This window comes from Protobothrops mucrosquamatus, unplaced genomic scaffold (assembly GCF_001527695.2).
Source record: "Protobothrops mucrosquamatus isolate PMUCROS unplaced genomic scaffold, P.Mucros_1.0 scaffold3789, whole genome shotgun sequence".
Classification (NCBI taxonomy): Eukaryota; Metazoa; Chordata; class Lepidosauria; order Squamata; family Viperidae; genus Protobothrops; species Protobothrops mucrosquamatus.
Window position 1 is genome coordinate 101,240 of NW_015389742.1, and position 16,346 is coordinate 117,585.

Sequence of the window (16,346 nt, forward strand, 5' to 3'; positions counted from 1 at the left end):
GGCCGACTGCGTCTCCCTCACCTGCCCAGTAACCCCTTCTCCCTTCCTCCCCCTTGGCAGAAGCTGCAGACCAACAGCCCTCGCTACAGCAAAGGATCCTACAACGATTTCAGCTTTGTAACCGGCAAGGACGACGAAGGCGTTCCGATGAGGAAAGGAGAACATTTAGGCGAATTTAATTTAGGCTCCACAATTGTTCTGATCTTTGAAGCGCCCAAAGACTTTAACTTCTACTTGAAGCCTGGCCAGAAAATACGCTTTGGGGAGGCTTTGGGGTCCCTCTAAGGTCTCCGTGGTCAGAGGGGAGGGGCTTTCCTGTGGACAGGGACTCCGTTCATACAAGGAAGCCGTTCTGTATGGTGGAGTATTGCTCAGCAGGGCCTGAGTGAAGAGAATGAGTCCTTAGCCTTAACCTGGGGGTGCCGGGCTAGTCTCATCGGGAGGGTTGCGGGTTGATCGGGGACTGTGGCCTTCACGGATGTTGACCGGGTGGCTTTTCTTCCCTCCGGGCTCCGGAGTTTCTTCCTCTGGCTCCACGTGCAGTGCGGTCAAGAGGAAGAGGAAAGGCAGAAGGAAGCTCTCTTCTTTAAAGGGACAGGATCCAACTGGCCTCATTAACCCTCAAATTCAAATTATCCACACCAAGTTTTCAATCCAATCCTAGCGAAGGGGGAGAGCTAAGCAGAAAAAAATGCAGCTTGGAATCCGATTAAGAAACCTGCTAAAAACCTCGTTGTCTCCCTTTAAAGCAGAGGTTTGTGCTGTCTGAGCCCCCAACACTGTGTCTGTGTTCAGCATTTCACCTGAGGTTGCTTTGGATGGGGGGAGCCCAGCGGACCTCTTCCTGTAGCTGACTCCAACTTCCAAAACTATCCTGCTGTGCTGGGCCTTCCCTTTTTCTGTGTTGCACAGGGGATTTCAGATGCTCTCTCTTGAACCTGGCTTGCGAAAACACACACCAGCCCCACTACAAGGGATTAGAGTTTGCTTCTCTTCCCTCTGTGCAGGGAAGTGGCAAGGTGGGCTCTGCCCAGGACTACTTAAAAAAATACCATTAGGAACATTGAGTAATTCTCGTATCTTCCCCCATGTATTAACTTCTAGTTCTCTGTTGCAGCTGTTCCAAGGATGAGGCTGAGGAGGAATCAGAATTGATCACTATAAATTCTCCACTTTGCCCTAAAATATCTTTTATGGGCTTCAGACTTTGGGGTTATGGCCATAGAAAAAAAGGAGAGTTGTCTCTCCTTTTTTTCTATGGCCAGTAGTTTTCAGAGACAACCTGCTGTAGCTAAATGTAGAGCAGAACTTGATCAGACATGTCCTGTGTGTGACGCTGCATACCTATGATAAGGGCCTTTTTCTGTGGCTGTGAGGGATGAAAAGCAGAAAGTGGTCCTTTGTGATGGCTGGGTACCTTCCTTCCTTCCTTCCTTCCTTCCTTCCTTCCTTCCTTCCTTCCTTCCTTCCTTCCTTCCCACAAGGCAGAAGCAAAGTTCTTAACCAGAAAACAGCTCTTTAATCCTCCAACATCATCCTGTGCTCTGCTGCCCTACCGCCCCAGGAAGTCACTAGGAGCCACGCGATAGACAGCCGTGCCTTGCTCTATCAGGGGAGAGGAATTATTGCTTCTCTTTGCTAGCACTGCAGTCCGACTCTGAGCCTTCCGTTTCCCTGTTGCTCTATTCTGCTGTACTGGAGCCCCTTCGGCTGGTCTCCGTCAGAAAGTGGTTCTGGACCAGGTCCTGTGAAACTCTGGGCTCAGGGGGTCACCCAAACCCTAAACAAATGGGAGTGGGTTTCCTGGTGACGCTGTGAATTTCTCCAACATGGAGAATCCTTTTATTTTTCAACTGTATCAGTAGCACAGTATTTTTGTATGTCAAAATGTACAACTTAAAAGACATTAACTCATTAATGGCAAATGTTTTAAAATAAAAATAAGAACTGACCGTGCTTTGACTTTTAAAGTGTTTTAATTTGGGGAAATGCTCTAGATGCGTCCCCTCTTTCCTGGGGTGGTTCAGTTTGATGGCCCTCTGAGGAATGTGCAGGGCTATCTAAGCTGGTGGGCGCAGCTTCTCTGGCCCTGCAGAAGGAAGGACAGAAAGCAAGTCCTTCTGGGATCACGCAGACAGGAGGTGGAGACGCCTAGGTCTTCAGGGCAGCTTGGATGTCCTGGACGCGGTTCACGTACTTCTGCATCAGCTGCCGCTCTCCTTCCAACGTGCTTGTAAGTGAGCCAATCTGCACCTTCAGCTGCAAAAAACAATAAAAAAAAACCCAGGAACATGAAGAATCACGTGGGTGAGGGACAGCCTGATTCAACTACAGAGAAATGGCATGCTGTACCTTTCTGAAACTATTGTTATTCCTAAACATTTTTCCATGAACCACCACCAACCCTCGCATCCCGGCTTCTGCTTACTGTACGCCCTCAATCCCCTGAGCTGCCAGATCAATTCTAAGTTTACTTCTCGGGGGGAAGCAAGAGCAGCTTCATTTACCCCAAGCAGATTTCCAAACAAAATGTGGGCTAGCAGTGTAGTGCCTCTGCTAAAAGAAGACAAATGTTATTTTGGAGTGTGTTAATGGGAGCCCAGAAGTCAGGAGAAGTCACTGTTCCTCTCTCCATTGCCTTAATGGAGACCTGCTTGGAATATTTCTCCAGTTCTGGGCACCACAGGTGAAAAAAAAGAGAGACACAAACTGGGGCAAGTTCTACCAAGATGGTGAAGGGCCCACAGCCCAAGCCCTGCACAGTTGGAGAAGTTGAAGAATATGCCTGTGTTTAATCTACAGAAGATCAGATACGACAGCAGTCTTTAAATATCTGGAGATAACACACACAGGGGGCCGTGGGCTTCTTCTCTTGCCCACGGCCACCTCTGGTAGGACAAGAACAAGGGTGAAAGTTGCAAGGAAGGGGTTCAGGCTAGACATCAGGAGAAACCTCTGGATTGTATGAGCTGACCAGGAGCCAGATGAAGCAAACCTGGTCTCGCTGCAAGTCTTGAAACAGGCTGGATGGTCGTCTGCCTGAGGTTCCAGCAAATCCTTGACAAGAGTGGAGGGGTGGGACTTGTCATGTTCCTTCCAATTTTATGGGTCTGAACCGATGATTCTCAACATTGGTACTTTTAAGACGAGCAGATTTCAACTCTTAAGCTTGCTGGGGAATTCTGGGAGTTGAAGTCCACATATCTTCAAGCTGCCAAAGTTGAGAAACACTGGTCTTCCAAACTTTAGGCTTGTGTCTAACTAGAATCAATCATAATTTCTCTTCTAGTTGTTTGCAAATAAAATGGAAAGATGCATGGAGGGTGCTAAGCAACCCGCGAATTAGGATGCAGCTGCCAATTTTCTGGATTCTGAAGGACTGGATTATCAAATTCAGCAGAGTAATTTCTGCTCGAAAATCCAGACCTTGGGGGATAGGATATATGCACACTTAAGAAAACCAGGATATTCCGTTGTGATAGGGAAAGGCACAAAGCAATTTTGTCTAGCAACAGCTCCTCCAGTTCCCACAATGTTCCAGTTTTCACCTGTGTTATTTTTGCTGACTTGTCTTTAAAATCTAGGAAGGCAAAGGTGAGTTTCCACGCTCAGTGCTACAACTACAGGACAAGAAAGACACTCAGAGCCTGTCAAAGCCAGAAAGTATCTTGGGGGTGGGGTGGGGGGGTTGCAAGGCTCATTTCCGCTCTTCTTGAAGAAGCTGAAATGTTGCAGGATTTGCTCTGGCCTGTCCGATCAGTGACCCCAGTCAGTGACCCCAGAAGCCTCTAGTAGTTGGTACTAGAGGCTTGTCAGTGACCCCAGAAGCCTCTAGTAGTTGGTACCTGGCCCAGCTTCTCACGGATTTCCTGCGCATCGGTGGGTTCCCCGACTCCTCCTCTCAATTCCAGCCACTTGCCAAGAAGCCGCTCCTGTCGCTGGCAAAACCTAAAAGGCAAGTGAAAACTCTTCATTTTGCTTCCATGACAGGCAACGGATCTCTGCCCAAAGCTCACATCAACTGCACTTTTACAGCTGATTGTGATCCCTTTATTTTTTTAAACAAAAGTAACAACCAAAAACAAGCCGTTAATCAGAAACAATAAACGAAATAGATATAAAAGATGGTGAAACCTCTTCCAAAATAAACACTGACTAGCGGGGCTCCTGGGCCACCACGAACAGAACAGGCCATCCTTCTTCAGTCTTGGTTTCCAATCTGCTCTGACCACTAGGCAGCCGGACCACACAGCCACTGCCTTCCATATCCACCTGGAGAACGGCATCCATCCACCCCCCAACTTCGCTTCACAAGGAAATCGGTGACAACTATCCCCATTTCAATGCCGGCCCACAGGAAAACTGAGAGGGAGGAGGGGCTGGCTCCTGGGAGAGCAAGACTGGAGGATCCTAACCCTTCCCCCCCCCAGTCAAAGAGCCCCGGCTGGCCCCCATTTGGCCCCTTCCTTCCCCCCATGGCACCGCTGTCCAACAGAGGCTCTGGGCACCTGCGAAGGAGCAGGGAGAGGAGAGCAGGCAGCGCCTAGCGGGCAGACCATCAGACAAGAGCCAGGCTCTGCAGCCTCCACCCGGCCTCCCAGCTCTGCTGAGGAAGGCCTGAGAGTCCTGGGTGCATTTATGCAGACGTTTCATTACCCAAACTAGGTAACATCATCAGTGCTGGGAAGGAGAAGAAGGTCTTCACGACCATTCTCCACAGCCGAGGAATCCTTCCGATTCAGACTCTTCTACAAGCCGCAAAAAGCAGAAACCAACAACCCCTGAATTGGAACAGAAAAGCATTCCTGGTACACACTTCAGTTCCTGCTGCTGGCTGTAGTAATGCTGCATTCTTTGCTCAATCAGCTGGAGCTCATCCTGTAGATGCTGAACTTCAGCCTCTCCTCCTCTGGTTTCTAAAAGAAAAAAGAAGTAACTTGCTTAGCGTTTGGAACGTTTTCCCCATCCCACTTTCCTCCTAGAAATTCTCTCCAGAACTTGCCAAAATTTGTGGAGACTGATCTCTTTCCCAGTCTCGTTCAGCAGGTAGAGGAACTGCCAGGACGAAACAGGATTAGATTGGTCCACGTATTTTTTTGCTTGAAAGGCTAAACAGCCAACAGCCCCAAATACACAGATTTTCTTTCGCAAAAGTCAAGTTCCTGCCGTGCTTATGGGGTGGGGAGGGGTCAAGCGCCTATTTTCAAAACACTTCAGAATTTCTGCTTCTTTCTTTCCTAAATAGTCTGGATTGGGTTGAGATTCCCTGACACGTGAAAGTACATTTTTCTAAAAAGGGGGGATAAAAAGCAGGTTTGGGAAAGGAGCTAATTGTAACATTGGCATTCTGCTGATCCCACATGGACTCTAGTGGTTTACACACAATCCAACAATAAAACCCCCAAATGCAATGGTCTATCCCAGGGGTAGGCAACCTTGGCTCTTTTATGACTCGTGGACCTCAACTCCCAGAATTCCTGGGCCAGCTCCCCTGGTCTATCCAATTAAAACAGCCCCCCCCAGGGTGAAAACTTGGTGACATGAAGCCCCAGATGGTCTCCAGAACAATCTCTCTTGACCACCCACCTCAAAACCAGCAGGGAGGGTTCCATTCTGGCCCAAGAAACTCCACAGGATGGGCACTGACACAGACACATCCTTGCCTTGTTCTTCCTCAGAGTCTCACACAGTCTCAACTCCCTAAGTTGAACTGTGCCCGGAGGTACCCGGGTGCCAAGCCATCTATGGATCTTGGAAGCTTACTGGCAACTAACGCAGCTCCTGCAACACTGGTGCCACGCTCAGTGGTTCTCCTTCATGAACTGGGTGTGTGTGTGTTCTGACTGCAGCTTCCAAATGGGCCCCACAAACAGCATGCTGCAGTAGCCCATCCCTAGAGGCGCTAAGGCCCTGGGTAACTACTGCCAGGTGTTGAGACTAGTGCTGTCCCCTAGCTGTGGCTTCCAGTGGCTCTCTAAGCTAAGGCAGCGGCCCCCAACCTTTTGGGCATCAGGGACTGGTTCCGTGGAGAGGTTTTTCCGTGGACTGGAGGGGGCCTGGTTTCGTGTGCTGCCTGCATCTGTGGATGGGACTTTGCTTGTTTGTGCAGCCTGGTTTCTGGCATGCTGTGGCCCAGTGCTGGTCCACGGACCGGGGGTTGGGGAACCCTGCTTTAAGGGTAGCCTTAGATTATCTCCAAGTCACAGGCCTATTTTCTCTGGGGAAGCACAGTTCCATCCAGAACTACAAGGGGACAAGACCAATTTCAGGACAAGTACTACCTCTGTCTTGCCAGGACTCCCTCGGTTGTTCCCATCCATTCCCACACCCCTTCCAGGCACCGGGTCAAGATTTCCAAGCTTTTCTGGCTTAGTGGGCATCACCATCAGTATTTCACTCCAAACGAGCTAATGACTCCACTCAATGTTTTCCTGGACATATTTAAGAGCAGGATGAGAGGGACGACCCACAGAGGAATCACCAGGATGACCTCTTCCACTCTGGCACCAGCCATTGAAACTGCCCCTTTAAGCGCTGACAGTTTTCCTGATTTTTCCTTCAGGTAAAAGCCAGGATGGGCAGACATCCAGCTCACAGGCTGCCGAGTCCATCCTGCAGACTGCTTCACCCACTTGCTCAGAATCACCAAACCACAAAAGAATCCCAAGGAAGCTTCCTCATTTCATCAGGCACCGTCCAGAGTCCAGGCCTGAGCAAGTTTGTGCAATTTTCTATCAGCAACACATTGTACAAACATCTCAAGGCAGCCCTCCAGTAGCCCTCGACTTTCACCTCCCAGAAGAGAGCAGGTAATCACCAGGTATTCTTTGCCCAATGCAGTAAGGGCGGGAAAAGGAAGACAGCTTCATCGTGGTCTACGCCTTCTTTTTGGTGTATGAACTTTATGTGGTCAAGAACATGTCTAGCTGGCACCATGATGATCATAAATTGCTAACCCTTCCTGGAATTCTCTCCCAGAGCGTGGAAGTTGAAGTTGCCAGGGAGGCTCCCAACACCAGGGCAGAAGTCCGTTCTGGCATCCTGCCACGCAGCACGTTAGATGGTGCATGAGTGGACACTCAATTTGCCTCTACAACTTGACCTCCAATAGAGGTACTCGGAGCCTGTCGCATCAGAGACATGGGCTCGACTGCCATCAAAGTGCCCCTGAGAACCACCTCCCCTTCTCCTCTCCTAGGACCACGGCTAGTGGAAGACCAAAAACCCAGAGAGGAATTTCCAATAAGGTGACACCCCACCTTTGCCCAGTCCATCTTCAGTAGCGCCTCTTCCTCGTGATAAGATCAGATCCTATGAATTCAGGCAAGAATCATTCATCAAACTGGAGGAGACCGAGGCTACCCCTGCTATGTAGAGTCTCTTGCAGCTGGCCCCCCGCACAGGTTCGGGAGTGTGGATGCTTCTAGAGTGACCTATGAGGCCGGTCACAAGCACCGCTCAGCCAGAGGGAGACCACACACCCCAAAGCAAAGGCTACGCCACACTCTTTTGCTCCAACCCAATTCAAAAGTCGCTCCAACCCAGGAAGCATCCAAGAAGCAACTGCATCCTAGGTCAGATCAGAAACTCAAATTTGCAGGAAGACTCGAACTCGGCTCTGTTGAGATTGGCTCCTGTGACGGCACCTTGCCAGCCTGACTGGCTTTAGCGCCCCTGCCCCAGGGAGGCGTCTGCCCGAGTCGCTTCCAAACAGGGTCTGCCTCTCAGGACTTAAGGGATGTTCCAACCCTCTTTCCTTACCTAAGGATTCTTGCCTATCCCCGTCAAGGGCCTCCCCCTTACTCTCCACACATCCCTTCTATGCAGCAGGCCAGGAAAACGTTTCTTCCGAAAGGGTCCCAGAATTCTAGCATTACCTGTTTTTCCGCAGAGAGGAGCACTCCTTCTTCTCATAAAATCTTCGGGTGCCAGCAAAGGCCCCCTCGAGACCACGGCTGGCCTCTCCTTGCCAGGGGACGCAGCTGGAGGGCCGGGGGAGGGCTGGGGAAGGGCAAAAGAGACCATCACACCCGTGGCTCTGAGCTGACCTCACTGGTCCCACCCGAAGCCCCGTGTCCCTGGGCTGAGCACCTCGGCCATCAGTCTCTGGACCATGGAAGACCACCATCCAGCCCCCGAGCTTGCCCGGGCAAGAGGCTGGGTGGCGGAGAGACGCAGAGCGGGAGGTGCCGTTTTCCAGATGCTCACCGTCTGGACACTCGCCCCCTTCGCCCCCAGTGTGAAGGAGGAGGGGGGCTGCAGCTCTGGGGCAGCACTGGTGGGCCCGTGCAGCCGAGAACTCCCGGTGGGCAGTAGTCCAGATTTGGGAAAGGAACCAGAGGAGTAACCGCAGCCACTGAAAGGGGGCGGTGAAGGGTCGATGCTGGGGAGGGCAGACAAGAGGGGGCCTGCGGCCGTTGGCTGAGCAAAAACAGCTGAGCTTCCCAGCCTGTGGGGGAAAGGAGAGGAATGTTTGCTACTTTTTGTACAAATACTCAGTGCTTTTCCTAAACTTTTATCCATATATCCAAATGTTTTTCCTAGGCCAGTGATGGCAAACCTTTTAGAGACCAAGTGCCCAAACTGCAACCCAAAACCCACTTATGTATCATGACAACATCACAATGTTGTCATGATACATAAGGTTTTATAAAACCCAGCTGAAGGCCTAGGACTAGGGTGACAGCGCGCGTGCCCACAGAGAGGGCTCTGCGTGCCACCTGTGGCACGCGTGCCATAGGTTCGCCATCACGGTCCTAGGCCTTTTTACCACAACTGGAAACAAAGCCATCACACCCAAAACTGCACAAGCACACACATACACCGGTCTATGCTGATAGCCCTCCACTTCCCTTGGCCAAGCCCAGTGCTGGCCGGAGGAACTTCTGTCCAGTGACAAACCCTCCTTAAAATCGGCCAGGGATGCTGGTCCCTGAAAGGGGTGATGCAGCACAGCTGGTTGTTATCTGCTCCTGGGTTATTATTTAACAGGTTCTTATTTAACCATCATAAAGTGGCTTATCTAAAGAGGAAGCTGGAATTCTGCAACCGGAGGTTGGAACAAGTTTGTTTGCATACTGATCACGACCGAAGCTCCGTTGGGAGACTGATCTTGCGATGGCGAGTCAAAGTCACTCTGGCCACCCATCAGTCTGACCGCACCTCAAGAGGAAGCCCAGTTGGCAGTTGCAAAAAGGTGCCCCATTAAAACTCTGCCACGCAGGGGAGGCTGCCTCACCAGGTAGACCAGACAGGAAACTAAACCAGATGAGCTAATTCTACTCTTTTGTACGGCTGCCTTAACAGAACTTTGCAAGTCTCCTGGGGTCCCCTTTACCTCACGAGGGGGGGTCCCTTGCAAGCCTCCTTCTCTGCCCATTGTGCAGGTGTGGGCAGCGTCCTCCTTTATTTGACTGTTCACAGGTCTTCACCCCACCTGCCAAGGTCTTTCCCACAGACCATTACAGTATCTTTGCAGTTTTCCCTGAAACATGCATTTTGACTGGGATGCCGGAATGTTTGCCTACACCTGAACTTTGGACCCAAATCAACATGTGGGCAGAAAAGAGACTTAACTCATGAGGGCCAGAAACCTGACCTGACTCTTTCTGTTGTTCTTGCTGTCCACTTACCATTTCTCTGTATGTGGCAGCCCCCTTTTCTCAGGAAATGGAATCAGAAAATCGGGTCTACGAGGTTGCAGCCTCACCTGGCGAGCCGCGTACCTGTGGGCAGGAGTATACAGTTTACTTAGTGAACACACACACACACAGAGGGCAGCAGCCTGCCAGCAGGACACAGGCAAAGTGGCTTTGCACAAGCTCTCCTCCTCCATCCCCCAGGTCCTTTATCCAGGACTATTTGGGGGGGGGAGGGCAAATAGGCCATCAGGTGGCCAGCAGAAAAGGCGATGCCCAGCCCAGGTTCAGGAAAAGGCAGTGGAGAGAATCAACTCCCAAGGGCCGCCTTGTGGCCAAACAGGCCTTCTGCCTCCTCTGAGCTGCAGCCTTCCCACTGCCAGCCCAACGATTCACGGCAGATCGCTCAAGCAGGGCGTCCAGGAGGCCTCAAAATGGGGCATCACTCCCCTCTCAGAGAGAGAGTGGATGCCGGAGGAAGGGGCTCTGACAGTCTGGGCACGGGGGACGTGTTCTGTTGCAGGCATCAGCTCTTCTCTCGCTCCTTCTTTGCGAGGAAACCTGCATCCAGTGCAGCACATTGCAAGCCAAACTGGAGCCAGCCGCGTGATGCAGCTGCAGAAAAAGCAAATCCAGTCCTTGACAGCATTAACCAAAGTACAGGATCCCAACTAAGAGAAGGCACAGCTCCTCTCCCGTCTACACTGGGGATGTGGCAGGTGGCATCCGGGATCCAGTTCTGGGCAGTGCCATTAGGAAGGAGCTGGCCAACCGGAGCTGTGATGAGAAGGGGCTGGGAGGAAAAAATGAGGAGCAGCTGAAGGCCCCAAGGATCTTCAGCCTGGAATAAAGAAGATGGCAGGAAGACGGGGGAGCATCTTCATCCACATGACCGCATCCGCCATGTGGAAGACGGGGCAGAAGTGTTCAGGTTTGGTCCAGATAAGGCAAGGTAGGACAATGGCTTTGAATTAGAAGGAGGCCGTTTCCACTGCCTCACTGCGGGAGCTGTTCCTTAACGGATCTGAGGCGGTGGACTCTCTTTTGCAGGAAATGTGGATGCTCTAAGAGTGGAATTCTACATTGGACAGGGATTGGACTAGATGGTCTCTGAGATCCCATCCAACTCTTCCATTCTCTGATTTAAAATTCTGACTCACAAATCCGTCAGGATGGAATCTCCAGCAGCCTGGTAGTCACTTGGCACACTGGGAAGATTGGCCTGTCCCCTGAGACCACCAGGAAGGCCATGGCCCAGCCTTGGCACCTCAAAAGTCACGTGCTTCTTGGCGGGAGTGCCCGAAAGCGCCAGGCTGGCCTTCTGGGAAAGAGCCTTCTGCTTCCACATCAGGGCACAACGGTAGACCAAGTGGTGACGCTGACAGGCAGCCTGCAAGCACAGAGCAGGAGGGGCTGGTCTCACTGGCACTCCAGTCCCGGACCCCGAATCCCACCCAGCAATGAAAAGCCTGCCCCAAGCAGAAGCCCCCCCTGGCCCCCCAGCATCATCAGACCGGCATCCAAATCAACTGGCACCGTCATGGAGCGAGAGACGCGTCTCCCAGCCGGGCTCCTGCTTCACCTGGAGCTGATGCTGGGCTTGCCGACGCCCTCGGTGCTGCTTCATGGCGGCCACGTATCTCAGGACGCGGCAGATGCCCTCGCGCAGCAGCTCCGCCTGGTAGCTCTCGGCCGCCCGTGCAAGCCGGCCCTTCTTCCGCAGCTGCTCCTGCACGAAGCCTCCCCAGGCCCTCAGCACCTGCAGCCGAGACAGAGCGGCATCCCCTGACCCGCTTTCCGATGCCCTCTCCCATTTGCAACGAAGGGAAAGCGTGCCTTTGCTCTGGGGGTTGTTAGGAACAGTAATTACAAGGGCATTCCTCCCGTTGTTTTGGATTTCACCCTAAAAATGCCTGTTTCACAGATACAGATGCAGCTACTGGGCAGGGAGATGATTTTCTAAGGGGGATAAATCTTTCAGAAATGTCAGATGCGCCCTCAGACAACTTGACTGTGCCCTGACAGCAGAACTGGAACAATTCTAGAAATGAAGGACTAAGGAAGTTCCTACACTGGACAGAATCTGCTTCTGAAGAACAATTATGCCCTACTACAGTGGTGGCGAACCTATGGCACGGGTGCCAGAGGCGGCACTCAGAGCCCTCTCTGTGGGCACGCGCGCCGTCGCCCCAGTCCTAGGCCTTCAGCTGGGTTTTATAAAACCTTTTCGCTTTAGGCCTCCGCCGCCGTGTGCAAAAAAAAACAAAACAATCAGTCAATTTCAACTTCTTGCGGGAAAAAAAAAAGATCTTGCAAAGTTGGAATTGATTGATTGAACTTTTTAGTCCCACCCAGTCTGCCGTTACCACCGCAGCCACGCCCACCCAATGGGCCATACCCAGCCAATGGGCCACCCCCACCCGGCACTCGCCGATGCATAAGTGGGTTTTGGATTGCAGTTTGGGCACTCGGTCTCTAAAAGGTTCGCCATCACTGGACTACTAGCTTCACACTCCTGTAATTTTTAAGACTGTTTAGGGAGAAATGCCCCTTTTTTTTTAAGCAGAGAGGCCTCGTATACGAGGGACACAAGTCTGAGGCTGAAGAAGTGGCCAGTATGTGTTGCAAAAGCCCTTCTAGGGAGCCCAGGGCCTTCGTGTGAGCAAGAAGCAGGTAAGCAGAATCACAGGCTTAAAGGCAGGAGAAAGAGGGTCTAGTTGAGGTTGCTTGGAGAGCTCTGCCTCTGTCTGGGATCTCCTGTGGGGCAGATCCGCTGCTGCATAAACACTTAACTTCGGCCTCCTTCCCTCGTTGGCTGTGGAACTGCTACTCCACAACACTGGACGGGATCTGACCTTGGCACGTGTTGCTATCGCCTGTTAAAACACTGATGCTCGGATTGTAAAAGGTGCCCAGGTGAGAAGATCATGGAGCCTATTCCCTGTGGTTTCATAACAGAGAGTTTCAAGACCCATCTAAGAGTTTGGGGTGCTGATAACTATCTGCCTACAACCTCACTGGATGTAGGAAAAGCTCTCAGTGAAGACCATGCTATATTAAATGCTTAAAATGTTTAAAAACCTAACCGGCACAGAACTTGAAAGCAAACCTTTTCAAAAGTCACAACAGATGGTAACCAACAACATGGAAACTGAGCAAACAGTCGCATCATTTCAATATCCTGATTTTTTTCTTTCTTTTACATTTGGAACTGGATAGAACTTTTATTTAGTTGCTTTTTGTTTCCTTTTTAAAGGTTTATCTTCTGTTTCCTGTTCCAAATTTTTGCCATTTTCTTTCTTTATCTGGATCTCTTCTTTGATGTAGATAGCATATCATAATCATGCAGCTTTATATAGTGTATGATAAACCGATATCTAATGTTTTAAGAAACATTAATAGTGAAAAACTGCATCCAACTAAACGAGGGCTCCTGTGGCTCTGACGGGGTTGGGAGTGGTGGGGGCTGCCTCAAGACTCCCCCTGCATCGTGAAATGTAGCATTTGGCAAAGCCCAGATGTGGTGGCCGTGGGCAGGGCTGCTTGACCCTCAGTCGATGTGTTAGGACAGGGGTAGGCAACCTTGGCTCTTTTATGACTTGTGGACTTCAACTCCCAGAATTCCTGAGCCAGCATAGCTGGCTCAGGAATTCTGGGAGTTGAAGTCCACAAGTCATAAAAGAGCCAAGGTTGCCTACCCCTGTGTTAGAAGAATGAGAGTTGCTTCTCCACTCTGGTCCGACTGGACTTTGGGGGCCGTTCTGAGTCAGGAATCTACAGAGGTTCCCAATCATCCGGGTCACAGTTATCCCTAAGGTGTATTTTTTTTTTTTCAAAAGGCATCTGGACTTTTTTTGTTTTTTTCCTGAAAACGTTTCGCTTCTCATCTCATCTAAGAGGCTTCTTCAGAACTGGAGAAGCTTCTTGAAGGAGGAACTAAACGTTTTCAAAGAAAAACACCAAGGAAGTCCAGTCGCCTTTTGAGAAGCAGCCCAGGGACGTCTGAAACACGATGCCCAGCGGACGCCCCACCTCCCCGGCACAGCCTCTCAGAGCCCCAGATGGTGCTGGAAGGAGGACTGGAAGGTGGACACCGGTGAGCTCCACAGCCAGCGGTTCAGAGCTGAGCCAGCCGGGAGATGGGCCCTTGCAGGGCCAAGACTGACCTTCCGCTGGAGAGTCCGGGACCAGTGCCAGAGGGCCTGCACCGTCTGCTGCCGCTCTCGCCGTCTGTCCGCCAGCTGTAGGCGCAGAAAGAGGGCTGAATGGCCACGTGGACTGCCAGCATCCGCAAAGGAAGTCCTCCGGTGGCTGCAAGACCGAAGGGGAAGGTGCCCTCTCTCCTCACCCCAGGAAACCTCCAGTTGTGGCCAGCCTCTCAGCCTCTTCCTGCCCAGCTTGGAAGGGGCGCCAGGGGCCAAAGTGGGTGCCCGAGCTCACCTGTGCCTTCCAGGAGACAAAGGCAGTTGCGGAAAGTCTCCGGGCCAGCAGTTGCTCCCCTTGTCTCCGCAGGAGCTACGGGGGGAGGGGGGGAAGCACAATCTGAAGCCCGTTCCCCACCTGGAGGGGGGGGTGGGGGCTTCTTCTGCCTGCTGCAGCTGCTTTTCCCAAATGCAGACAGTAACCTCAGCTTCATTCCCTCCCAGCACCCCCAAATGGCTCCACTGCTTCAAGGGGTTCCCCCAGTGGAACCCTAACCCAGTGGAAAGGCCAGAGAGGACCTCCCACCTATGCTGCCCCTCCCCAAAAGGGGGAATCTCCTCCTGGGAGGGGAACTGGCGAAGGGGCTCACCATGACTCTGATGCAGCTGAGATGATCTTGCTTCCACCTCTCCAGGCACTGGCGGAGCAGCTGCCTCTGGTGGTGCTCGGCTGCCATGGTGAGCCGCCCCCTCTGCTGGGCAGAGCTGGCAGAGGCCTCCCTCCAGCGGAGAAACAGCCCCCGCAGCCTCGCTGCAGGGAGGAAGGATGACGCGGCTGCTGTGACAGCCCCCTGGCCTCCTCGCCACTCTTTGGCTGGGGAGGCCCATAGACCAGGAGGGTCCCACCTTGGCAATTTTAAGACTGGCGGAGTTCAACTCCCAGAATTCCCCAGCCAGCTGGGAGTTGAAGTCCACCAGTCTTAAAGTTGTCAAGTTGGGCACCCCTGCTCTAGGAACAGAGTGGGAAGCCTTTGGGGACTGCTTCCAGGACTCTGCCCTGTGCCCCGCTGGGGTCACCCCACTGCCAACTTAGATATGGGGGAAGGGAAGAGCAAGTGGGGGCTGCTGGGCTGGTCCTTCACTCCACAAGCTTCATCTACGCAAAAGCCAAACACAGAACAGTTTCCACTCCCTGGGATGGGCTTGCAAAGGATTCCTGGGCCTGAGAATCAAGTGGCTGTTTAGCAAGCTGGGTGGATCCTGCCTAATGTCACCCACCCCACTTGGTTTAATGAGCAAAGAAAGACCCCTGGCTGGTTTCTTTTTCCAAGAGAATACTTTACTGAGAACAAGGCAGTTACAGATGAGAGCAGCTTGGCCCCAAAACGATGCAATGAAAGCACCCTGGCCATCTCCTCCCCCAGGCTATCAGTCAGGGTCCAATTAAAAGTTTCTAAAAGTTAACTTTTAGAAAACAGAACAAGACTTCACTCAAATAGGTAAGATGTGTATTTAGAATATTAGATTTTGTTATGAAAAAGGAAAAAAGAAGAAGTTGAGATAAGGGAAACTTTGACTACCTAAAGCTTGGAAATTATAAATACCAAATGTTAATTTGAATACTGATGGGAAATTAAAGCTTGTGGAAAAAGCAATAACAGGACATTGATTCTATATAAGGATTGAATGTAAACGCAATTAAGATATGTATAAGCTAAAAACTATTGATAAATGTAATAATGATGTTTTTACTTAGTTGATAATAATAAGAACTGTATTAGCCTAATATGAGATAGTAGATATTAAGGGAAAAAGAGAGGAAATATCTGATGTTGTAACTTGAGATTTGTACTAAAGATTTATGTATGTTATTGAACTATTGATTAACCCAGCCACCACATTGCTTTTTAAATACTTAGTTGTAAAATTAGAAAACTAATAAAATATTATTTAAAAAAAAGTTCTCGGGTTGTTTTGGAAACGGACCTGCGTTCCCGTCTTTCCCATCTCCACATTCCTTTTGCTGACCTTGTGCTTGGTTGAGGTTATCACAGTCAGGGCTGGCTCTGCTTCAACCCCCCCCCAGCCGCCCCCACCTTCCAATCTCTCCCCCTCCCATCATTGCTGATGTCAGGCTGGCAAAAGAGGCAAATGCTAAGCAAGCAGAAGAATGACAGCTGTGACAGCCCTCATGTGAAGGCAGAAGTTTTACTCCTGGAGTGTCTCCTACTAGGCCAACACAGCAACTGTGTTTTCTTGACCCAGATGTTCCAAAGGTGCTTTTCCAAAAGGCAACTGGACTTTCTTGTTGTTTTTTCCCTTGAAAACGTTTCGCTTCTCTTCCAAGAAGCTTCTTCAGTTCTACTGAAGTTCTATAGCTTCCTGGATGACAAGCAAAACATTTTCAAGGAGTCAAACTAAGGAAGTCCAGTTGTCTTCTGGAAAAGCACCTTAGGGACAACCATGACTCGGATGATTGAGAATCTCCACAGACTCTTGACCCAGACACGGCCCCAGATTCCAGCTGGACTGGAATGGAGAAGAAGCAACTCTCAATTCTGCTAAG

The 16,346-nt window shown here is 51.0% G+C and overlaps 1 protein-coding gene across 1 annotated transcript in view; it reads left to right on the forward strand.

The window, feature by feature from the left end:
• The window catches only part of PISD (phosphatidylserine decarboxylase), a 17,563-nt gene extending 17,001 nt beyond the window's left edge, over positions 1-562 (forward strand). Inside the window, exon 7 of the mRNA XM_015827557.1 lies at positions 61-562. Within this exon, the coding sequence (XP_015683043.1) occupies positions 61-285 (225 nt within the window). The 3' untranslated portion in view covers positions 286-562. The remainder of the gene's footprint in view (positions 1-60) is intronic.
• Positions 563-16,346: the final 15,784 nt, after the last annotated feature.